General features: G+C 38.3%; 1 protein-coding gene across 4 annotated transcripts in view; it reads right to left on the reverse strand.

Annotated features, from left to right (window-relative positions):
* Positions 1-1,041: 1,041 nt before the first annotated feature.
* The window catches only part of TECPR2 (tectonin beta-propeller repeat containing 2), a 41,323-nt gene continuing 15,816 nt past the window's right edge, over positions 1,042-26,548 (reverse strand). For all 4 annotated transcript variants that reach the window (XM_064423308.1, XM_064423307.1, XM_064423304.1 and 1 more), the window contains 10 exons: positions 25,336-25,509; positions 23,014-23,194; positions 21,287-21,428; positions 19,827-20,067; positions 18,979-19,068; positions 17,905-18,138; positions 14,203-14,351; positions 2,928-3,069; positions 1,818-1,967; positions 1,042-1,567 (listed from right to left, as the gene is read on the reverse strand). In XM_064423308.1, the coding sequence (XP_064279378.1) occupies positions 1,410-1,567; positions 1,818-1,967; positions 2,928-3,069; positions 14,203-14,351; positions 17,905-18,138; positions 18,979-19,068; positions 19,827-20,067; positions 21,287-21,428; positions 23,014-23,194; positions 25,336-25,509 (1,661 nt within the window). In that variant the 3' untranslated portion in view covers positions 1,042-1,409. The remainder of the gene's footprint in view (positions 1,568-1,817; positions 1,968-2,927; positions 3,070-14,202; positions 14,352-17,904; positions 18,139-18,978; positions 19,069-19,826; positions 20,068-21,286; positions 21,429-23,013; positions 23,195-25,335; positions 25,510-26,548) is intronic.

Below are 26,548 nucleotides of genomic sequence, written 5' to 3' on the forward strand. Positions count from 1 at the left end.
ACCTTGCACCATGTTTGTTCCAAGTTTAGTGCAGTACACGCATGAACTATTCTGGAAGAGAACAGAGGTTAAAAAGAAAAATCCTTTTCCATTTGTGTTAAGTTCTGAAAACAGAAACATCCCCACTTTTCAACTCTTGGCCTTTCCTGAAGCTGGCTCTTTTACAGTATTGGTTAGCAGCTGCTTAAAACATTCTGATGATTTATAAGCTTAGAACAAACACAAAATAACTCCTCCGCCTACATACTGAACTCAGGTTCTCTCATCTATAGTTCTATTGCTTAAAAAGGATGAGGTATCTTTCAAAGAAGATTTAGTATAAAGAAAAATAAACTGCAATGATTAACTTAGGTTACTTCCCAGTTCATCACATATTCCTGTTGCAACATCTGTTAAGTATAAGACACTTCAGAATTTAGCTAACATAGCTAAAAATCAGAATATTGTTAAGTATTTTCTCACAATATCACGATTTTTAATGGGATATATAGGTAATTCTATCAATTACCATTTTATTCTTAATGGATCTAAGTTTGGTACTCAAAACAATATGAGTCCAAATGTTAAAGCACTGGCTGGAGGCACAAATACAGCACAACAGGAATTATGAAAACTGCCTTGTACATTCCTGCTTTGTACTACAAACTCAACAAGAGACCTCTTCTTATTCCAAACTGGGACTCACCCCCAAAAATCTGTCAGCTTCCTGATGGCTATGGAAATGGGCAAAAGTCCCCCTGATATTAGGTGTAATCCAAACCTCTACCTTGTAAATGAAGCCAAATTATGAACAAAAATTTCTGGAAATGGAAGGTTAGTATAGCCTCACAATTATTTATATGGAAATGGATCAAACTAAGTTCATTCTAACAATACTGTGTAATCATGATGTTCTCAGATCTTACTAAGAAATACTTCACCATATTTTCTTCCATGCTGCAAGGAAAAATAATTCCAAATATATGTACAAAAGTCAGGGAGTGATCCCATCAGTATGGTATGGAGTTCCAAATGCAAGAAGAAATTGAGAAATGCTCAATGTTTCCACTGTAGAGAAATATTTAATGCAACAGAATTCCTTCTCAAAATCAGTACATTAGTTGCATGCTGCTGTGAAGTACTCACTTTCATTGCTAGTAAGGTTAATTTAAAAGTTATATTTCCAAAGGAGCTTTTACAGTAGTACGGTATAACAATTGCAGTATGCCACACCTAAAGAGTCTCCCAAAAGATTATGTAACAAACATTAGAACTCACAGCTTGGGGGCTATTTAACAGGTCAGTTTTCAATACAAAAGTGCTAATATCACAGGTCCAATATGAGTGGCTCTTAGATCCAATATTCTGTACATACATTACAGAAATTCTGTCCTCCTGTTTTTTTCACTGCTTCACAAGCTTGACAGACTTCATATCACTTCCCATTCATCTTCCAAATCATCAGGGTGAAGCAGAACAGAGGTTTCATTATTTTTCTGCAAACTATGGGAATGGCTAAAGGTCTTAGTGAGGCGCTGGAGCAGAGATCCTGAAGTACTGATTGCCCACAGTTCATCTAGAGGGGTCACTGCAAAGCATAAATTATCCATCTTTTAATTACAGTAGCAGGTTCCAATTCTAAACACTGAATAAATAATATTTGGACCTGTTTTCCCAATTATACCCAAAGAAGGTTTTTACCAATGTGATAAAAACTCCCTTGGTGAAACACAGTGTGTGTGGCCTTCCCTGCATATGGCCAGCTCGAGCACCATCAGGTAGAGCTCAAAGCAGACATCCCAATGTTTTGGACAGACTGTCATGCAGCACCAACTTGCCTGTTAAACGTGAGACATTCCCAGGAATCTTTTTCCAGTAGTCTCCTGCAGGATTCTTGTCCGTGACGCCGTACCGGCGAGCGACGTCCCCGTTGGGGCAGCGTGCCCACACTGTCCTGGCACTCAGAGCCAGCTGGCAGGCCTGCAGACCTGCAGGGACATGAGGAGGGGATGATCAGGCTGTCCTGGACTTGCAAAAAGTACTCTGAGAGCAGACATCAAGACTATAACAGTTTTTATATATTCTTACATGAAGCGTGGTGAACAAAAAGGGTTTTTAACTGCAGAGCTGGTACTCCCTGCATCTGTTGACCACAAGGGTTATCCCAGCATGGATATAATTTGTTATGTGGCCACAGCCACAAGCAACATCCAATTAGAGGACCTTCATAACATGCTTTTGGAGCCCCCACTGTATGTGACTACTGCATGGGGAATAAGCCAACAATTACAAACTTAATTTGTCTAAAAATGGTTAATATTACAGACATTGTGGACTCTTGCTCCCTCTTCACAAGAGTACTCCACAGCTAAGTGCCATGAGTTAATGCAGTGAGAAATCTTTAAAAAGCAAACAGCATCAATGCAGTTATTTAGAAGGAAATAAATAAAATTTAGTGTTATTTAAAGGCAAGGCAAAAGTGTAATTCCTAATCCAGAACATATCCAGCACACAGGATTAGTAGAAAGATGTGAGAAATAGTGTAAGGTTTTTGTTACCCACATATAGGTAAGAAACCTCATGTGATATCACAACTAAATACAAAACCCCACAGCATAACAGTCTCCCTACTGCTTAGGAATTCTGCTTTAGTTTTAATTGAAAGGGAACTGTACCACTTACTAATTGAGTGGCAGCAGCCTGAAATAACACATCAGAAATTAATTTAAAAAATTGTATTTCTTCCAGTTAACTACTCAGTGGTTTTAAGTAAAACAAAGGTCCTCTTTAAAAAGTAACTCTTATCAAACACTTGACTGAAAAAAAAATGAAGCATTACTATCCAATTTAAAAAGCAAAAACAACAAGAAGAAAAAAACAAAACAAAACAAAACAAAACCACTGAGAAAATGGCAGAAAGAAGAAGGAACTGAAGCATTAACTTTTACCTGGTACATGTTCCCAGTCAGTGCCAACAGGCATTTCATCTGTAATTCCAACTCGTACGTGGACATTCCATTTGCTATCAATTGCCCACAACATCTGATCATTTGGACTTGAATGAATGCTGACCAAGTTGATTCCTACTGGCTATAAAAATTAAGCATAGTATTTAAACTTTGCACTACTGTATCTTTGTACTATTGTAGCATTTGTTTTTCACAGAAGTACGTAAGACCAGTAAAATATTTACCAGATACTAAAAACAGAGAGAAAAATATCTGATATTTTATGTGCTATTGTAGACAATTATCAATTTTCCAAGAACTTTAGACCTTTGTAAGTGCAAAAAGAACACGAATGAATGTATCGTTACTGCTAATGATATTAATATTTAAAGTTCAGTTTTCAAATCTAATAATATTAGTATTTGCTTAACCACTGCTATTCCAATCAGATACAATTTAAACTGCAAGCTGGAAGAGGGAGCTTTTCCAAAGAAATGCACAAAATGCAGCATCTTCCTCTTGCCTGACAGAAAGCTTTCCTAACATTATTAAACCTGCACTTTATTTCTAAGCATATTCTGAAAAAGTAGATTCCTATAGTCTGAATGTCTCCTCTTTGCAATGAAATGATGATCTGCCTTCTTGCCTGTACTCCATTCTACAGGAACACATCCATGGAACTCGCTGCAGAGCACTGGAGCAGCCTCACCTGCAGGAGGGGATCCACAACACTACCCACAAGTGAAACACACTTCCCATTCTGCTCCCAGGCATGTCCTTACTCCACCTGCTTCTACAGAGATTTGCCTTAACTACTGTTCAAAATCAGTGGCACTGACCTATCATGACTTTGTAGCAAAACCTATCGTCCAATGAGGCTGGATGATTGCAAATATCTGCAAAACATGTACTTTGAATAAAACATGGACATCAAATAAAAAAGTTTTTCTCCACACCAGCCTAGTAAAGGCACTGCAGAAGACAGTATGATGTCTGAAATACATCATCTCCTACTCACAAAGCAGCACTGCATTCCCTGCTTTAGCCTCATGGGCATAAGCTGAAATTCCAGAGTACTAAACAGAAGAGCAAGTAGCTCTTTGTATGTATAAACATACAGAAGCATGATCTGCATGTATATACAAGCACACAGCCCAGTCCCAGATGGGCCTTCTGTGTACATAACCTGCTTTGGTTTTGCTTTTAAAATTTTGGTGCTGACTTGGGTCTGACCAAGCTACAACCAAACCTGACTTGCATCACCAAATCAATCCTGTCTATTCAGGTTTCAAGGCCCTTGAAAGACTATCTTCTCATGTTTTTTCTCTCCCCTTTGTTGGAAGCTTGAGGCTGGTAGAGGCTTGATCAAGTATTTACCTGTGGTCACAGTAAATTTACAAGTAGCTGCAGTTTGAATACTTAAAAGTAAAGCCACTAATTGTCTTGAAAAGCATTGACTATATAGAATATACAGCTGCTCATCTACTTTCAGATTGGTATTAAACTACTGTCTTGAACAAAAATCTCAACCAACAAAAAAACCCCAAAAAACAACCCAACACCAAAACAACAAACCCCACCAAAAAAACCTCCAAACATACCCAAAACCAACCCATCAAATGCCCAAAACCACACTAAAAACAAAACACCCCAAAACCGCACACAATTTTCCCATTTGGACTTCTGCCCCTTTGCTGGAAGTGACCCTTACTCCTGGCCCAGTTTCAATTTCTCCCCTCCATTTTTCATTTGCTTTTCTACAGCCACCTTGGCTCTCACTGCCCCCTTGTCCCTGCTCATGTTCCCCCAGTGCTGCCATGGAGCAGTGCCTCCCTCCAGTGCAGCTTCCTGCTCCATCACATCCCTCACCACACTCCTGCAGTCCCATGCTTTCACACAAGGGCAGCTATTAGCTTGTGCAGGCTGAAGTACTGCATGAACAGGAGAACTCTGCCTTTCATCTTTTTTTTTTTTTATATTTGTATTTTTTACATCCACTTATTTAGAAGAACGTGGTAAGAAGGAGACAGCCACCTCGTTCCCAGATTTAGGACTTTCTGTCACCTTTCCCCCATGTCCTTCACAGCACAGACTGACAGTGTGTCTGTCTGTGCTCTGGAATACACTTCATGTTTCAGCCAGGGTCCATCCCAAACTGTGCCTGACACCTTGGTGGGGCTTCTGCTTCTGAACTGTTGAGATTTGTGCACCTTGCTCCCCCACTCTCACATGCCAAGATCCCATGCCTCTCTTCTACTGTCACTTTGTCTAGAAGAGAATTCTCTCAGAAAGAACTGGAGGAGTATTTCCATCCAAAAAGACTCACTGAGTGCTTAAACCTGTCACCTAAGCATGTGCATTATTACAGATTTAGAGGCAGTGTAAGCTAAGAAAAGCAGAGGAAACACCCAAAAGGAGAGCCACAAAAGTTGTATGAATCTCAGCTAAATTGCTCCTGTGTAATCAAAGCAATTACTTCTACCCTATTCTGCACCCACCAACACATCTAAGAAACAAATGCCAATCATCAAATTCAAAATAATGTGTTTAAAAGCTTGGCTAAATATTCTTCTCATTCTTTGCTTTTCTAAGTGAGCTCACTTCATCCTTCAGTTTCCCTGCCTCTCTGGGTATTTCACTTCCAGCTTTTCTTCCTTCTTCAGGCTACTCAGCTCTTTCTGATAACCTGACATCAATAAAACAATCCTCCTTCTACTACTGCAAAGCATCCAGGCAACTCCTCTACCCCCCAGCTCTCTGCTGTGGAACAGCCAGTAAAGGACACAACTGAGAGGACACACAGGGACATCATTATACACACACCATTGCATATCATATATACACATCATTATATACAGCAGCTTTTGGCACAAACCAGGAAATTTGTTTGGAAACAAATACAGGCCATTCCTAGAGCCTGTTGCAAAGGTTTGACTTCTGGATTATTTTTTACCCAGAAAGCAGCCATCTACAACAAGAAGGTATTCTCATGGCTACCACAGTAAGGTGGATAAAATTAATTTTCAATTTTCTTGACATAATGAACTATTTTCTTAGAACAACTATGCTGATATTATCTCAGATATCTCCCATTTTCACTCAGTTTTAATTACCATCAGCATGCTTTAAGTATTTTATAAGTTACATAAGAAGAAAATCTCTACAGCTGCAGTTAAAGGTTAGAGTTCTCTCATAGCACTAAAGAGAGATATCTCTGCAAATTCATAAATCTGCTGATAACATTTTAGAGACTGATAACCATGAAAATTGATAAATTATTTCAGCGTAGCCTTTACTCAGCTGGTTTAACTTCTAACAGCATTCATGAGTTTTATATACCTTGACTGTGAAACATGTCCTGTTTGTAATTTTCTGGAGAATCTGGAATTTTAAAGAATCTTGCAGCAGCCTCTCAGCCTTTCTGCTCTGACACACCAAACTCTGTTTATACATTTATCCACAATATAATCACTACTGTGAGAGATCAACCCGTTAGGGATCATTCATGGATCCAGTGCTATTTGATAAAAAATTGCAGAAAACTTTTATTTCTCCATTACTTGGAGTGCCAAACATTTCTAATCTCTAAAAATCTCACAAGTCTGACTGGTTTAGCCAGTCAGATCTAATACAGATTCCCCATGCTCTGGTCTTGTGCCTTGGGCTGCAAACACCCCAGTCACTCCCTGTCTTTTGATATGAAGAATTTCCCACCAGGACCATGGACTGCACCACTACCAACTATGCCCCTTTCAACATTAAAGCAATATACTAAGAGCTGTGGACATATTTGTTGTCTGCTACAAATAAAATCAGCTTGCCACATGTCTGTTGTGATAACAATGTTGTTAAAATGAAATAAACTTGAAGGAATCGCATTAACTGGCAAATTGTTAAATGATATCAAAGAAACAATGTCTATGCTAAACATATTTAAGTTATCAAGTTGTCCATTAGCTTTATAATTTTGTGCAAGTTACTTCCTCTCTTTCTGCAAACCACAGAGAAGTAAGTTTCAGTGTAAGAATTGTACTTAACCAATAGTATCAAACAAAATCCAAAGTAAAAACTAACACATTTCTCCACCCAGTCTCCCCTACATACTACTCAAAAGTTTTGTCTTATTGGTTACAGCTGAACCCAAATGGTTAAAGTTCCCTGTCAAGGAAGAAAGGACAAACACACGCACACAAAAAAGGCACCAGGACATTTTCCACGTCACTTTTCAGGAGCACAGAGTCCATGTACCAGCAAACCTCCATTATCTCTGTCCTGCTGCAAATATCCAGGATAAGGGAGACTAAACATAACATTATCAGTCTGGCCAAGCCCAATCCTTTTTGTAACAGGTCGGTGGCTACATTCAGCACAAATGTTCTCCTTGCCTTCCAAAGACAAAGCAGAAACACCTTCAGCTGGTCCAGGCCAGGCTGTAAGGAGGTCACATCAGGGATACTTCTCACACTCTTGAGTATTATGAGTGTATCAGACTAATCTATTTTCATGACTAACAACATCCAGACCCTCCTAATGAGGATAACAAAGAATGCAACTTACATTCTCCCCCCATAAAGGCCTATTTACATATTATTTTCTGAGGCCCATTTAAATGAAGGTTATAAAGCCCTTTCAGCATTAGCTTGCTAAATTAAGTGCTGCTTTTTTCTCTGCAGAGAAGTTCAAGGCATTATACAGGAGCAGTAAAGATCAATCTGTTTGGTCTTCCTTGATGCCACATGTTCTCCCTAAAACTGGCATTAAATTGTCAGAAAAACATAACTACTTATTGTCTGTAAAACTGGAGCATTATTTTCCTTAGAAGCCTTAGAACAGCAACAGGACCCTCTGCCCAAATTTCTGCCTCACTGGATAAAAGGGACAAAGGCCTTAGTTGGGTATTTCCAACCAAGGAGGTATCTACTGTGCTGTCTAGGACTAGCACAATCTGGAAGACAAAGCAAAGCCAAGGAGGAAATCCCTTGACCTCTCCCTTCTGTTAGCCCTAAATTTTTTATTCCAACATTTTTTCTTGCAGAAACATGGGAAAGACAACAACATAGGGTATCAAATCATAGAATAGATCAAACCAAACCCATGCAACTACTCAACATGTTCTCAACAGAACCATAAAATACTTTAAAAATACTCAGTACAACTGTTCCTTAGAAGCAATTAAAAAAATAAGTAACTAAAATTTCATGTAACCACTTTAGAGACCATACAAACTCCAGGCCTACTCAGGTTTGCCCAACTGTCTTCTGGTCATACTGTTTTATAAGTAAGATTATAAACTAATATAGGAGATAAGCCCTCTGTAATTACCCCAGAGGTATTTTTAATAACATATTGAAGAACTAAACTGTTAGGAAAATAAGAATTAATTATTTACAGAAATGTGTGTTAAGTAAACACTAACTGCAAATTCCCAGGAAACAGAACATCATTTAACACTAGGTAATAAAAACCTTGTATAAGCAAACCTGAGTAACCAAGGCTTTTATTTGTTCTATAAATACACTTTCAATGAGCATCAGCAAAACACCCTCTGATGCAGCCTATGCCTGTAAAGTGCCCCTCTTTAGTTTTTGAAACTTAAAAACTTAAGTTTCAAACTTACAAAGGAAAGCGTTTTTTGGGGACTAGAGGAAAGGGACTTCAAGCTCCTAATTCAAGGTCAAAGGGTCTGATGTGTCCAGCAGATATCCCAGGGTGTCTCCTTACTCTGTGCTACCACAGCTCATACCTGCTAAACCATGATGATCATCCTCTACACACGAATTTATACCATGGTGCTTTTATTTTTGAATGGAATCACTCTGAAAAACTGTCAAAACTTAATGATGTTTGTGGTTACTTTATTTGCCCAACTGAATGTTAAATATATTTCTTAATCGCTCCAAAGAATAATTAAATATCTAATTCTGTGTTAACTAACCAAAATATGGGAATATTGGAAGAGTTGCAGGTATGAGGAAGCGCCAAATAATGACCAAATTGAAATATGAAAACTGAAGGATCCCTTTCCCACAATTGTTGCTTTAAATGTGAGCCAGTCTTGCCAAAAAGCAAATACACCACCTTGAGATCACATTTTAGAAGGACACAGGAGGATTGCCTGCTGAACTTTCTGGCTGTGCTGCTCGTTGGGCACTTTCTGTGACCTGAAGCTTCTGGTGCTGATAACAATTGCTATCTCCCACGACAGGCCACACGCCTGCTTTTCTGAACACGGCGATAGCTGGGCCCTAAAACAACTATCAGAAGGCTAAAACTCCACAGCAGCAAACTACAGTGAAATACAGTGACAGCAGTTTTCTTAACTAGCAACAAGGAGGAAGATAATAAGCACTACGCTCAGCAATGGAGTCAGCGGGAGGCAACTCCAGAACAAATGCTGAAATTGCATTTTCTCACCCTCTAAAAGCACCTTTTATGTAACTTACAATTACTTAAGATAGGCATGCCTGTGAAGAATAGCACAGACTTGAACTTAAACATTATGGCATTCTAAATCAGCTAAACAAAAGACACAGCTGCAGAAGCTTTCATCTCCTGTACTTGTTTGCAACCCACCTTGAGACAGCTGCTCTTACTATTGCCAAACAGCTTTTCTCTACATCATCTTGGAAAGTGCAGTCCTCCAGGAAAATCATCTCCCTATTGATGTCTTCAGAGGCCTCACATGAGTGAAGATATGCAGAACAACAGACTAGTTAGTCTGGTCTAGAGAGAACCAGGCCTAATGACTTCTCCAACCTAAGCAGACTTTGGTTAATTAAAGATACTTCCTCTGAATCTCATCTTAGCCCTCCAAAGCAGAACTCATGGTAACTCAAGATGTTTGTGCAATGGCTGAGAAATGCAAGCTGGTCTGTGCTAGTAAAAACCACTGCGCTTGGAAAGAACAGGCATGTGAATACTGCATTGGAAAGAACAGAGACTTCCATGACAAGGATGTTTAGAAGTAGATGATTATTCTGAAGTAAAAACTATAAAGAATTTTCTACAGAAAAATTTCCTTCCCCTCTAAATATTCAATTCTTGAAGATCAGTTCAAACAATCCCTTCCTGCATTTCAGCTCAATGGCAAAATCTGATCTTGAGGACTGCTCACCACTTCCTCCTCTAAGTACCACTTAATGCAGAACTGGCCTTAGTAACAACACAAATCTCACTGAGAAATGCAAAAGCAAGGCAGATGCAGAAGAAAGTCCCCAGATTCACAATAAATGTTCTGGAAGATAAGCAGAATTTTATCTAAATAAAGGAAACAAAACAAAGATGATGACAACCATTTCTAACAAGTCAACACTCATCTGGAAGACACAACCAACTCCTTACCTTTTCTTGACATATGTTCAGTGTGAGGTATTGAAAAGAAGTTAAATCTATCCTGTAGTGATTTTTTAGAATTACAGATAATTTGCCTAAATTTTAAATTTCATTTTTAGACTACCATTTGCTTTGTAGTTTTAATAATTTTTGAATGACTGTGAAAACATGAACAGCCTTAATTTAGTTTTTTGGAAGTCTGTGTGCAAGAAAAAAATAGCTCCTCCCACATGAATAAGAATTTCTACTACCTATAAGAATTTCTCTTACCTATGATATCAAGCTTAAAGTACAGAGACACAATTACCAGGCTGTTCATGGGAAGAGCAGTAAATCAGAAGTTTCTCTAACTTGAAGCACACAAAAGGCAGGTGACACTTTTATGGCAAACTAAGTCAAGCAGTGCTTGTCTGCTGAGAACTACAAATGATAACTGAAGCTTCATGCAGCAACCAAACGTCTCCCTAAACAAACCCCTTGTACCTTGTAGCTCAGACAAGCTATGTGAACATTTAAACAGACCTCTGGATTTAATAGCATCACTTTTTCAATTCTATTCTCTATGAGATTTGATTGCAAATTAACAAAGAGCAGCAATTAAAGAAGTGACAATAAAATGTCTCAATCTATTTTTAGAGTAAGACTGATTATTTACAATGAGCAGACGATTAGTCACTCATTACAAATATTTATTCTGTTTCCTTTAATTCTGTCAGATAAAGTTGGTTATCTGATAGATGCCTTAATGTAAATCTGAGAAGGTGGCTATTAAGGCCAGTTTTTAAACTGTGGGAAGCAAGAGTTACTCAAGATCAGATTTTGTCTCAGCTTCTTTTTCAGAAGGTACCAGAAATCAAAGCTGAAATGTTCAAATAATTATTTTCAAACAGTTCAACATGGGGGGACCTTTGAAAGCAATTTAAAGACTTTTACCTTTAGAACAAGCTCTACCCTTTAGTAATCTAAATTAGTCTTACAGTCTATACTAATTTTCTATTTTATTTTTAGTTATTTTTCTTTTAGACCAGAAATTGGAAAATAATTAAATCCTAATAAAGATATAAACATATAAAAAGATACTCTATATTATCTATATAAAAAATTTGTATTTCCTGCTTTTTTTAAAATTAAATTTTATATATGTAAAAATATGGATTATTTTGAGACGTGTTGCAACAGATTATGGTTTTGTCCTGCATGTTAACAATAGAATGGAAGAACATTTTCTATTTCCTGATCTAAAATAATTTCATCAAAGCATTTTGATTAGTTTTGTCAATGTCCTTGAAACAGCTTTCAAAAAGCTGCTTAACTACATAATTATTTTACTTCTAAGACTGCAGAACCAAATTGATGAATCACAGAAAGCAGCTATATATAAACTATTACTGCTCAAGAAACTCTAATGATGTTATCAACCACTTCTGAAGTACTGGATAAAATAAAAAAAGAAGGAGGGCAGAGAACAAATAATCTTTTCTTCATCTCAAGAGATGCTTCAGTAAGGAGGTACAGAGAGGAGTCACAAAGGAGAATGGGTTTGGTCTTGATTTAAGAAAAAAATACAGCAGCACACAGCCAAAGGATGAACTTGAATTATATTCACTCATTTTAGCATGAGCAAAATCTCACCAAAACTGCAGTCTCTGAATACCTTTGTGAAGTTATGCAAAGATGAATGCTGTGCCACTGCAGCACTCCTTTAAGGAGAAGTGACACCATAAAAGCAGAGTCTGCAGCTGCTCACAAGCTGCTCCTGAGTCATGAGATCTGGGAAAGGCAAGTCATATTGGCTCTGACATTTACTAAGGAATGAAATATCCATAGTTGGTTTTAAATTACGTTATTTGAGAGTGCTCCTGCACTTGAAGCAAGTGAAAAGAAATTTTGATTTCCTTCTTCAGACAGAAAATGGCTGGATCATTCACAAATACTTCTTACAGTATTTCTGTTCTTCTGAAGATAAAAGCAAAGCAGCACGTGTCAAAGTCAATTAAGGGACAGAACAGTAAGGTGTTCCTAATAAGCAAATACTGTTCACTTAATAGTTCACTCTTCAGACATCACGTTATATTTGTTTTCCAAATACTCAGTTAGTATTTGGAAATACTTTTAAAGTTCACATATTTTCTCATTTTGCAATAAGACTCTGCAAAAGCATGAATGGCTGCTCATTTAATGACTTGTTTTAACATGCTGGAATTGTCTCAAAACAAGCATGTAACCCATGAGTTTTCATCTTCTCTGCAAGCAATGTTTGAATTCTTGCCCCTTCATATTGACCCATTAAATTTGCCATGTCAGGAGTTGGCAAGATAACAGGAAAGGGAATGATACTGCTCTGGGTATCAGAAGGTTATAATTTTTGGAAGGCAACATCATCCAGATTGATAAGATTATGGGAAATAATTTGATTTCCAACCTTGTCCACTTTCTACTTAAGGAAGTTACTGCCAAATCATGAGCCACAGCAAATCCCAATTCTTGTAAACACCTTCACATTGAGTAGTTTAATCTACTTCAGTGGAGTAGAGAACCACTTAGTACAGAGAAAATATTATCAGCATAGAGAAACAGCTTTTTGGGCTATTCTCCTGGATAGACTTTGATAGACACAAGTTTAACTCCCTGTCTCTTGGCAAACTCAGTTTAAATGGAATGTTTCTTCTTCTTTTTTTTTAGGAATACTTCCTTTATGGGAGACATCATCACTGACATGTTCAGTCTCACATTCCTGCTGCCCTACCCCCTTGCTAGCAGGGACAAGGTGTTACACCACAAAGACCCACTTGCAGCACACCAAGAACAAGCACTGTAACCAAGTCCTTTCTGCAGCTGATACTGGCACCTATTTATCAGTCTGCCTTGCTATTCTGCAAAACAAGGTACCACTTCTGCAGAACCACATTACAAAATGTACAGAATCAGTCATCTAACCAGTGCTGTGCTAACTGATGGGATGCATATCTGCAGTTCTCATTTCCCTGCTCCCCTGCCCTTCTTTGCTGTTACACCCTGAGATACACATGAGCCAACAAGTGGCTGATGAGAGATAAGCAGAACTAAAAGCAAATGATGTAAAAACCAAATAAATGACTGCAACTCCACTGCCACAGATTTACTTCTATTTCTTAATGTGTACCTTTGAAAGTATCACACATTTCAAAATCTTTAAGAGAAATGCTGCAACATCACAGAATGTCAGTCAAGTATGCAAACACATCCAGTGCTAGACCAGCAGACAGTTCAGTTCAAGCGATTTTGTGCCAAGGAGTAAAGAATGAAATCAGTAGTCAGAGGTCAGCTCCATTACAGCAGTCCCAACCCACAAAAGAAATTACTCCCATTTCATAGATTAACTTGCAAAGTATTAGAGCAGCAAGGAAAGCAAGCACTGTGGTTAAAGGAGAGATTTAAAAAGAAAACAACCAAAAACCAAACAACAAACAGGCACTGGAAAAACAGATTTTGTCAGTTTTCTGCATTTTCCAAATATGCTTCTAGGTTATTTTAGGAGGCTTCTTTCAGCTCCAACCCTCCCAGCTGGCAGGTAGAAAGGATATAAAGTTTGCCCATTCTGGTAACAAGGGAAAGGAGCTGCAGTTGTACTTCATGCTTACAAAGCACTGACAAAGAAAGTCTCTGAATTCAGGCACAGCACCCTAGCAAGCACCCCAGACTCACAAGGGTGAGGATAAAGCAAGAGGGAGGCAGGCACTTTGGCACCATGCCACTTGAGCAGAGCCTTCCCCCACCTCTGCTCTGTGCTGTTTGCCTGTCCAGCCTCTGGCTTAGCACACAGAGGGTACTCAGCATAGCTCAGTGCTACACTCTACTACAAAACCTGGCTCTACTGTTTTCCCATGAATTCTAAAATTACTGTTTTATTGTTTAGCATAGAGCTAAACCACTGGGTTACAAAGAATTGTAAGCAGCATTTTACCTGTATAGGTGGCTCAATCATTATCCAGGCAGGAAGCATCAAACTTGGGTTAAGAGGTTGAGTTCCTACACGGAAATAAATGCCACCATTGGTGTCACAGGCCCAAACATGCTGATTTCCACAGGTCAAGCTGATCAGCTTTACACCACCTAATAACAAAGAGATTATTAGCAACCTGGCATTTTCCTTTCAAATTCAGCTAATAATCACAACTTGTATTTAGACTTCATTGTATTAAGCAAGCTCAAGTCACATAAAAAGGATTAGAAGTTAATACAACTTGTGGGAGAATAAAAAAAATTGCTGGATACAATGAACAAAACCAACAGGTAGTACAAATGTGAGAAATATCTCCTAAACCTAAAAATAAATGTTTTAGACATAGGAGAGTGCAATTTCTAAAGCACATTATAAATACTCTATTACAATAACCAAATTCAAGCAGGGAACCATTCCATGACAAATGTTATCAGTGCCTAGACAAACTTTCACATGACCTAATGTGAACTCTTCTCTGTAGCTGGCCATGCTTGGAGACTTTTAAAGGTGTCAATCTGATAATACAGGCAGCAAAGAACATTCCTAACACCAGCAGCATTTCAAAAATATGAGAGCATATGGGTTATGCATTTCAGTGTTAACATACCAGTGTCACATCTGTAAATAAATGAACTGATTTTCAAATGGATTTATATTCACCACTGTACATATTTATTACACCAATCTCAAATGTGCAGCAGTAATTTAACCCTGTCAGCACCATCAAAACAAAGCTGCCAAGTAAGTGTGTGTTGCAATTTTGACGTGATTTGTGTTTGAGTTTAGTCTAAATTCCTGCAAAGACAGTAGAGATGCAAACCTGGTATTTTAGACAAAAAAGAACTGCTAGTTAACTGTCTACTGAAACTCTTAACTTTTTCAAATTAATTTTAAAATAGCCACATGATATAATGTATCTAACATTTGATTTCCTTTTTTCACCCCATGCTGGACAAAACTAAGCTAAGTAATGGAAAACAAGTTCCAAAGAAAGTGGGACCCAAGCAGTACAGATCCACTACAGAAGGAATGCTCTGGTCAGACTCCAAACTAAAGACTCTAAAAATAGGCCTTGCTGGTTAACTGAACATGCCAGTGCTGCTTGGGATATCCCATTCTTGGTAACAGTTCTGTGTTCAGGGATGTGAAATTTGGCAACAAAGCCTTGTAAAGTGCATCAGACACAGAATTCCTTAAAGAGGGGTTTGGAATTTTATCCCACACAGTGCAAGTTCAAAGTATTTATTTCTGCAGGATGTAATATTCCCAATTGTTAGGGCATGCTGGGGAAAAGAACAGGACAACACAGCTTTATCTTTTAATTATCTGTAGTAAACAGATCTCATTAACCAAAATTATTTAATTTTCTGAATCGCAGGAATAGAAATCAACCTATCTCATCCCAAAATTTCCTTTAACCAGAAAGCTTCACATAAAAACCAAAATGACAGACAAAAACTTCAACTGCTTGGGATGAGAACATCTATAGCAACTTTCTTTTGAGAGCAGAGGCTTGACTTTGAGCTGCAAAGCCAAAACCTTACTTAAAGCCTTGTTATTCCTTCTAATAAAGTATGGCTCAAAGCAATAGCTTTGTCACATGGTACCTCAGCTGTCCAAGTGTTCTGATCCAGACAAGCATCAGGCACTCAAACATGGAATCACATATCACCTACCCAGCATAGCTGGTATTATTTACGTCTACAGTACAATTTGATATTCAAAAACACAGCCCTTATGTAAATGTTTTGGGGCTTCTCCCTCCTCCCACCTATCATTTGTATCTTAGGACAAGGTCATGTTAACCAAATTCACCAACTGTTTTAGAGCAAGTAGCATGAACCAGCAGCATTGTTTATTGTTAAAACCTAAAGGTCATTCTACTGTGTTTAGAAACCTTGATGGTGATAGTGGAATGCTAATCAAAATAATCTACTGGGTGCTACTCCCAGTACATAATGTAAAAGGCAAGATACTACCAACATGATAAGAATATTTCAACCTTAATGCTGGTAAACCCCATCACTTCCATAGAAAATTCTGAACTGCACTTTACAGAAAGTTGCTCCTACCCTGCCTGCCCTCCACAGTCACAGTCCTAATGTTTCTGGAGTAAACTTAAACAAACACTTGACACAATAACAACAACTCTCCAATTTCTTCAGCCCCATTAGAACAAATAAAGGCTTTTCTATTAAAGCCGTGAATATGCACTTGTCAAGCAGTGATGTACCACATGCAATTAAATGGAGAAATAATGCCTAAAAAATGTTCACATTTCACTACTAACCCACAGTGAGAGGTACAGTGGAGTGTTTGAATATTTCCTAACCCCAAACCTCTTCTATGCCACCATGTGCCAGAGGTGACAGGAACAGCTGAATGTAAAGGTTGAATTTCTGAACTGCTGAGTTCACAGGCCAGGTATTACAATCAGCTAACACCAATTACACTGATTTCCTGTATGAATTCTTTTGAGATTTTCAGACAATGTCCAGAAGTTACTTATTTTTTCAGTTAAACAGTTACTGTGTAAACTGCTGGAAAGCAGTGGTTCATTAGAGAAGTTTCAAACCACACTAAGCAACATGAGAAGGACAAAGGGGCCAAATCTATCCTGTAGGTCAGTAAAAGGCACCAGTGTTTAAACTATAGTATGATGAGTGATTTGGAACCAATTCATCAGGTCTGAAAAATAACTGGTGTACCACTGAAAAACGAGTTAATTTTAAAAGATACGGTTTATAATTTTTCCATGAAATATTATAAACTATACACTAAAATTGTACATGAGGCTTAAACTCTGCCAGATGTCTGCCTTTCCTTAGACCTTAAGTTAAAATTGCTTGTCTGTTATCAGACCAGTGATGAACATTGCCATCAAAAATGGAAAAATTGCTAACCAGTTGAATTATTTTTAAAATGGTGAGAGAATAGTGCATAGTCCCAATTTCCTTTCTCTTCACCTGAAACTGGTGTGCAAATTAGCACAAATGTAAGAATGTTCTAACAGTCAGACTATTAAACAAATAAATCTGATGAGAATACTACTCATGAAGGTGGCAAATAACCTGATTACCTCCAGAGCCAAACTCCAAACTGTGACTACATTTCAATGATCAAATCATGATCAAGCCCCTAAGCAGAGGAAAAGAGCAGTTAACCAATTCTAAGCATTATGCTGAATGACTACATCACTATAAATCTGAACATGAGTGTTATCAGCTGCATCACTCATGAATGATTCAACTCTTGGAGCATAACTCTTCCTTGGCAGGAGCTAAAAATGTGTTTAACCATAAAATTCAGACGTTTGTGCCCTAATCAGGTGACTATGGCTGCACTGGGGTACAAGAGCCAGCCTAGTTAAAGCTGCTGGAGCCCCTGCACAGCACCATGTCAGGCCAAGCCACTTCAGAGTGACCAGCTGCAGGATGCACTGAACACACACCAAGTACCTTGCAAACAGGAATCTTCTTGTCTCCAGGAAAAGGCTAAACAGAAAATTCTTTGAAAGCCACATCTGTTCCTCATATTTTACAATCACCTGCCAATAGGTACTATTTAATCCAGTAAGTGTTATATTCTGCATCAGTAAACTCAAAGATATTTCTGGAAAATATGGTGTGCTAAGAGACAGTCTACTCAATAAAAGTGTCCTACCTAGTTGGGAGAGATCCAGTTTTGTCCAATGCATCCCTGTTGGGCAGCTGGAGGAAAGTGTTCTGATAAATATCTGCCCGAGACTATCCAAGCCCCAGATGGCATCCTGGCAGGCAGAGTAGTGCACCATTTCAGCCTCTGGTGGCAGCTGCACCGTAGAAGGACGAAAATGAGGATTCTGATCACTGACACAAAACAGATCCTTGTTGCTTTGGCACAGCCACAAAAAGCTTCCTATGGAAAGGACACTTCTGTTATTAAAATAATTCCTAATCCACTCTGAGAAAGCTTACACATCTACTTTTTCTGAAAAAAATTATCTGTACATTTGAAGGCAAAACTAAAGCTTCTTGGCTATGCTCATAGGGTAAAGCTTTGAAGTACAAATACACAACCTAAGCTGTTATTTAGGCACTTAAATACTCCATTTCTCAAATAAAGGAAGTAGTAAGTGATCTCATTTGAAGAAATGTTTCATTTCAAGGAACTAATAGAGAGAAGACACATGTAACAATGCACTATCACCTCTCTTTATTCTTTTTGCTCTTTTATATCCTTGATAATAGCCTTTGAAAAGCAGCATTCTTTTACAGCTCTAAACCACATTTTTGCCACTAAAGCCAGTGTACTTAGATAATGCAGTTGCTAACTACTGTAACCAGCAGTTCAATTCCCTGACAGGGTCTCACTTTTACAAATAATGGGCAATTTTGCTGCAGTGACTGCACTGACAGGAGAAGCACTTGGTTACTACAAGCATTTCAGCAAAGCATGCTCTGCAACTTCCAATTACAAATTCTGGCAATTCATGCTTTTGCAGTTTAGGAAATTGCTGCTCCTGAGGACCACCCATTTCTCTGCTGGATGCCACTCCACACCAAAGGGGAGAGTGAATAATATGTTATTTTAATCTCCAGTAGTTTTACAGGTATACTTCCACCCTACTTCAACTACTTTAGATCCCTGCAAACAGAAAAGACAACCAAAATCTGAAGTAATTCAGGATATTTAATTTCTTACACCATCAATTCCACTCTGTTTAAAAATCAGATATTATACAGCTGATTTACCAACCTTCTTTAGATGAAGCTGGGGAAGCCAACACAAAAATCCATTTTGTGGCAGAAGCAGTACCACGAGGCACAATATTATTCCAATACGTGCCTTGAAAGAAAGAACAAGTGGCATTAATAGGAAACACAGTTTTCTGTTAAAATTTGTTATTTCAAATTTAGAATAAATTCTATTGCAATCAATTCTTAAATGTATTTTAGACAAGATTTTCTATTAAAATCTTTCAAGATACTGTTAGGGGGGAGGGGGAAGCCTCCTCCCAACACCTATGTAAACACAGAGAGAAAACTGTGAATGCAGAAGAGGATAAAGAAGAATATTAATGGTCTGCAGCAGGGGACCAATTTGGTAATAAGGTATGCTAGATGTACTGTTAGAGTTTATGGAAACAAAGAAATGTACCAAACAAGTATCCTATTTTGAGAACTGTACCAAGAAAAATAAAGTAATCCCTCTATTAGCACTATAAAACTATAACATTAGTGTCTTGCACAGTCACACTGATCATGAGCCAGACTCTACTGTGCAAAATATATATATTATAAATAAAATAGCTTCAGCAGCTTGAGATTGCATTATCCCAGAAAAGAGACAAATGTAGGTGTTAAAAGCAGTAACTTGTGCACAGTCCACTGGTTGACAATGATTTTTCCATGAAAAATATTTCCCTTTAAATGAGAAAGTATTTAAGACCAAATGCTAATGAATAATTTAACTTAATTTTTAAACAAGTTAAAGCTGCCCTGACTTGCCATGCATAATTTCTGTGGTGACAGAGTTGTAGTTAGTTATTTCCTTCTATTTAATATTCGTAACGTAAAGAAATTAAGATGCAAAAGCACACCAACCTACTAAGTTTCCCTTTGCTACATGGAACTCATTTTTGCCTGAAGAGATCCAGACCCCGCTGCCATTGACCCCGAGGAGGCTGGGCTGACACTGAAGCTGCTGTGACCAAAATGCCATTCGAAGCTTGTCAGCCACCTTCTCCACAGGCGCCTGAGCTGCTGTTGCCACCGTGTGAGTTGCCTGGATTATGGTCTGGAACAGGCTGCACTGGTCAAACACTACATAATCAGTGATGCTTACCTGGGGGAAAAAAGATAAAAAAAAGTACTCTTCATAATTAGTTAAGCTCTGGGGTGAACGGCACAATCTTTCCCCAGAAGCTTTTTTAGAATTCAAAGTGTAGGAAGGGAAAAATAAAAATGGTACATTTTGAGTGATTATCTTGCTAATAAGCCACAATCAGTATTAAACACCAGCTTACAACTCCTTTCTATCCAACAATCCGTTTAGAAATCTGCATTTTAAGATAGGCCTTTGTTTTAGGATGAGTCCCTCTAAAAATATGCCAAACTCTGCAAACTAAGAGGTAAATTTTCAATTTCCAAAAGGAAACTTGTACAGTGCAGCAATTCAAACCACATGACAAAAACTTGAACACAATACTCCTTTGCAACTACCTCATGGACATTTTAATTCACAGTGCAGAAGGAGGTCTAAATAGGTAATTGCCCAAGTACTGTCATGGACAGCTAGGCTGGCAACACTCTGGGATACTCCTAGAAAAGAATGACATTTCTAAGAGCACAAAAAGAGCAGCAGTTTGCCAATAACCTCAAAGCCAAGCTACTCATGATGTCCATATGCACAAAGGGATTATACATGCACATAGACCAAAATTCTTGTAACTAAGGTAGCATGGAGACAAATTTTCTGTAAGACTGTTGTTGTACTCCCTTCTTCCCCACCCCTGTCTCTGGAGAAAACAAGAAAAGCTGGAGAAACCAGAGGCAGAAATTCCAAATCAATGCCAGACAATAACTGCAGTAACCCAGCTGGTTTCACCCACATGAACTGTGGCTGAAGCAAGCCGCTCCACATGGCTCAAAGAAACCTCAACTGAATGGAAAAATGTAGAACACATTCTTTTGCATGGTGACTTATTATTTGTTTTCTCCATCTAAGGAAAAGGATGGGCCCTAAAAGACAAGGGAAGAGGCTGCATTCAGCAGCCAGACTTGATGCTCTGCCTCAACAGCACATCCTATGACCTGGCAGAGCATTTCCTGGGTTCTTGAAAGCTTCTGCAATGCTGCTCTAAATGACCACAGGATGGTTTTCCTTCCCTCTTTACAGCAGACACAGAAAGGGGATTTCAGCCATAGCCACACAAAAGTTTAAATATACTGAATAAAGTGTACTATTAATAGAATTTTTTTCTTAGAATTTTGTGGGAAAACAACACAAATAATCAACCCAAAGTAAAAGACTAAACTGAAAGCAAAAATTAAAAAATGCCTACTTGCCACCAATGGTTATCATCCCCTTGTGGTTTCTTTGAAACTATACCAGTCCTGAACCAGAGATTGCCATGGATATCCAAAGCCCACAACGTCTGCTGATCACCAAGGGTTATGCACACTGGTTCCAAAGCTTGCATTTCACTGGAAATGCAAACAATATTTTTAATAACAATATTAAAAACCTTAATTCAAATTTATGTTAATGGTATTTTAAGGAAGCTGTTACAATGTTAATAGTTTAACACGGTTGAAACTCAGTGGGGCCAAGCTAAAAAAACACATTTGACATTAAATTTTCGGTTATTCAGTACTTTATATTTTGTTTAAGTAAAAAACATTCAACAACAACAACTACAATAAAAACAATTCCTTCAAAGATCACTCAAGATTTGAAACTTGGATACATAACAGTAAAACTAAACAAGCCCTATTTTATTCAGTAAATAAGCAATCAAGAGCTGTGCCCTTTAAGGTTTTGATAAAATAGCTTCATAAATCTATCTCCTCAACTTCCCTGACCTACTCTCAGAACAATACCTGCAGATCAGGGACCACAAAAAGAAAACTCAAGCTAACTATGTGACAGAGATAAATGCTGAATTTAGGACTGTAAGTTTCCTGCGTAAGTAAATGATTTTCAAGCTCAGAAAGTCAACAGGGTCAGGTGATCATATCAGACACTGAAAAGGTAGCAAACAATGCTAGTTCTTTCAGATAACCTTTCTTGACAGTTTAAGAACAAATAGTGACTGCCTTCTGCAATTTTAACACAAAGCTCAAGAACATGAAATGTACTTAAGGTGTAGGTCAGCAGGTATTTTCATTAAACAAACTCATTAGAGTACGAGCAAATTTCACATTTGAACAAAGACACAGTAGTTTCTCAGACTGTTCAAGAGCCAAATACCAGGCTGGGAGGTAGCACAGGTTAAGGTTTCACAATAGGATATTCAGTAGATAAAATCTCCTGACAACAAAAACTTGAATTTCTTCCTAAATTTGTGCCAGGCTGATGTCACAAGAGACACTAAATTCTACATTCTCAAAGCCAGCAGTAGAGACTCAGTGCTTTTAACTTTATCACAGAGGAATTACTGTGGGCATAGGATCAACTACAAAGCTGAATACCAACGACACAAAGGACTTATAAAAATCTGTGGCTGGGGAGTGCAGAAGTGTTGTCCAGCTGTATGACCAATAAAATGCATACATTTCATCTCAGGTGCAAAAAAAAAAAGAAAAAAACCCCCACCTCTCATAAAACTGGTGAGTTCCTTAAAACTTAAAACATTATGCCACAGATTAAAGAAGCCATATTTAGTAGAAAATCACATTGACAGACATTATAAAGATATTGTAAATTTTTTTCTTTAAACCTGCTTGTGTTTATGACAATTTCTTTCATTACATAGCAGTCATGGATGGATGGATGGCTGGCTGGCCATCACGTTGAACATAAAATCACGTGGACAGACATTATAAAGATATTTTAAAATTTTTTCTTTAAATGTGCTTGTGTTTATGACAATTTCTTTCATTAACATAGCAGTCATGGATGGATGGATGGCTGGCAGGAAGGAAGGAAGTACAGACAGAGAGCTAAAACAGATATATCCGCACAAGAGCGGTATATAGACACAGGAGCTCAGGTAATACTTTTTCAAACTTCAAGGAGCTCCAGCACAATTATCTGTGTCATTCTAGTTATGCCCAGCAGGGTCATTACCTGACAATGTCACTCTTCCACTGCTCTCCCTCGGGACAGAAGCTGCGCACTCCCTCGCGGTAGAGCAGGGCCCGCTGCTCGCTCAGAGCCCACACCACATTATTCCTGGATGTGACCTGTGACAGTGGATAAGGGCAGTCAACCTTTACTGCTCGGGCACAAGGACGGTCCACACTCAGGCCTAGAAATGAGAAAATGAGGATTGCTTTACAAACTTTGGCTTTTTGCAAGAAAAAGGAAAGAGATAAAGCAAGTCAATAAAAGAAAATGCAGAAGGGAATCTCCTTGATATGCTGACATTTGTCATTGATCACAATTTCCTTGAGTGACTGTTCTTTCTGTAAACTACTAATAATTTTCTCTAATATAGCTGATGTTACATTTTAAAAAATAAGACACTGTACATCCTTCAACATCCTGCACAGTGCATGTCCTGTCCTGTCATTTCTGTTCCTTTTCTCCCTCTAGTGTCAGCACCAGGAATCTCCATTTATAAAACCTCTATTAGAGCTGACAGAAGCATCAAAGAAAAAGCCAGGAATGGAAGAACTTCTGCCCAGAACATGCCAGGGAGAGAAGCAACCTGATCTGAGTAGTGACAGCAGAGCAATTACAAAAGAGCATGGCACAGTGTGTAGTACTGAAAGGAGCAGAGAGGTTCTGGTAGATTTACAGGCAGTTTGCACACATTTCTACATCTAATCTACAGGAACATGTCTTCTTTACGATTACACTGAAGCCTGATTTACACATGTGAAACTGCATGTGAAACATCTCAGGAGACACAGCTTTTGTTTCATCCCCTCACGCTGCCAAAACCAGTATGAACAGACTCATGTCTGTAATGTATTCTAGACTAAAAAGAACACTCATTTCTAAACCCCTGAGCACACACTTTTGTTATAAATGTTACACAAGACAGTGAAGGGAATGAAAAGATCCTGGAGAAACAATTTTCACTGGCTGCCTCTCATTAGAAAGACTGATATACTGAGAATTTATTTTTTGCATCACAAGACAAATTTGGAAGCCTAAGAACAGCAGAATGTAAGCTGATGAAATCAAACCAATCTCTCAAAGGGAAGAAAAATATTGATTCAAACCTCGACAGAGCCCTGGATGATTAGCATCCAAAATTTACTCTCCATCACCACTATCCATGCCTGTTGGCAGTATGCATGTGACCATGGGCAGGCCATTTGATTTTTGTAGGATTACTACACTTAACTAAAAAAAAAATTAATTTGAATACAGTGTCTTTGAAACAGTGATGTGTACTTAAAACAATTTTCTTAATCACAAAGAATTTTTGCATTGTGCTACAGTAAGTAAACCTAAAAGAGAAATTACGACAGTGCCAAAATGAAAGGTAAATAAGAATTCTGATAGCCACTCAGACATGGTGTCCTGTCTGTATATGTCTAATACAGTTTGCCCTTGACCCAGTCCTCCTCTTGATTCACCAGTAATTCTTTCATCATGTTATTGGTGATTTTTCCTTAGTAACTCTGTGCAAGCCTCACATGCCTGACAGTCCTTTGTACTTTTCTCCCTTAACTCTAAAACTAGTACTAACATCCTCCATCCTAGCTGCTTGCATTTAGCCTGAATATTTTTGCATAAGACCTTCCAAATACATCCTCTTCTATTCACTGAAGAACTTAAAACTAAGGCCACCACTTCAAAGTTGCCACTACACACTACCCCTTTTTCCAATTTGTGCCTCACTGACATCCAGGAAGAAGGCAGCTGCAGATTCCTGCTCCACAGCCCATTCTGTTCCCCCATGGCTTTGCTTTCTCTGTCACATAAAACACATACCACTTGTCTATATTCCAAAGCACGTCACCATCTTCTCTCTCAGAATACCTTCCTGTCATCATCAAGTGGTCACTCTTACCTTCTAGAGATCTGTGCTTTTCAAAACACAAACCTTCTATCTTTCCCTATTCTGCCCACTTAAGGCTGAGTTGTTTCAGTGCACCATGCCACTTTCAAAGCAAGGATATTATTTTGATATTTTCTGTAATCCTTTCCATTTATCTCCATCCATCTTGTATCTTCCCCATGCCATAAATTCTCTGTACTGTATGTACTCAATGTGGCACACACAAAACAAGTGGCCATGAACTACCTGGCTTTTCCACTCTCCTAATTACACAAAATCTCACAACTGTTTCCAAGTGTTTCTCAAGATACAAAGGTTTCATTATGTTCTGGCTGTGGATAAAAGTTTGTAGCAAATTGCAATCATCCTATAGACTTGAAATCTAATAATCTCAGCCCACAAAAATTCAAAGAGCCTGCAATTAATTCAGGTACCTGTTTGCAGATACAGATCTCCATTTGTTCTGATAATCCAGGCAGTGTCATCACTTAGAGCTACAAATACAGCCTGGGGTAAGGCCTCATACCAGTGCCGTTTTCCTTTTATAGTTACTTTTCCACAAGCAAAAGCTTTGTTAGTCTTCTGTTCAATCTTCCAGAGAAGAGCCCCTGTAGGAGAAGCAAAGAAAGAACATAATAGCACTCAGCAATTACTGCAACAGTCACAGGTGATGTGTCCTAGCTACACCTAAACTAACAGGAGGGGGAAAGCAAATCAATAGCATTAAACAAAAATGCAAGTTTAAAAAGTCCTTATAATTTCTTTAAAAAGCAAGACCAGAACAGTAACTGACTTCTAATATCAAATAATATCTTAAAGAAAACCAAATGGGACTCCAAACTTAACTGCTGGCTTGTACCAGAACGGTACATTGTCATATTAATTTCCTTTGAATGATTCCACAAAGTTGCACTTAATTCCATTTTGACATGTTGTGGTTAACATGCTCCTGCATTAACACATCCATGGCAAACTGTGGATGCTAGAAACTTGCACAGATTCAGTGAAAAGCTGGGTGAATTCCTAGAACTGAAGGATAAGAAATGCAGAGGAACAACCTTTTTGCTCAGGGAATTTGAGCCACCAACAACTGCAGCCTGAACCTACCAAGGGCAAATACGACACATGCCCATGCCTTTCACTTTTCTGCAGAGACCCTGCTGGACCACTTTTAAGGGTAAGATACTGAGCTGGATGAACCCACATTCTCACCTACTACAAGTACTCTCAAATTGTTTTGGCTATAGCAAAGCTCAGCTACAGATCAAACAGAATTTCTTTCTTCTTAAAACAGATAGCAAGTCCTCCCCTACAGACAGAAGGAAAGACTGACATGTGCTTTTAAAGATGACAGGGAAGAAAAGTAGTGGCAAGGCAGGAGACAAAGAAATTAAAATGGCTGAGAAACTTTGTATTTTCATTCCAGTCCTGGAACAGTCTGGAAGGCCAAAAGTGATGCAAGTTTATAACCAAAACCTGCTTAATTTTAATCCTACATAATCCTCATTCACAACCATCCAGAACAAATGCATATGCAAATGTACTAAAACTTCAAAGTTTTTTTCTTCAGTATTTCAAAAGAAATCAAATCAACCAACCCACGCATACAGAAAGCCAGTTCTACACTTACAAGAAAAAGAACTTTAA

Source organism: Passer domesticus, chromosome 6 (genome assembly GCF_036417665.1).
Source record: "Passer domesticus isolate bPasDom1 chromosome 6, bPasDom1.hap1, whole genome shotgun sequence".
Lineage (NCBI taxonomy): Eukaryota > Metazoa > Chordata > Aves > Passeriformes > Passeridae > Passer > Passer domesticus.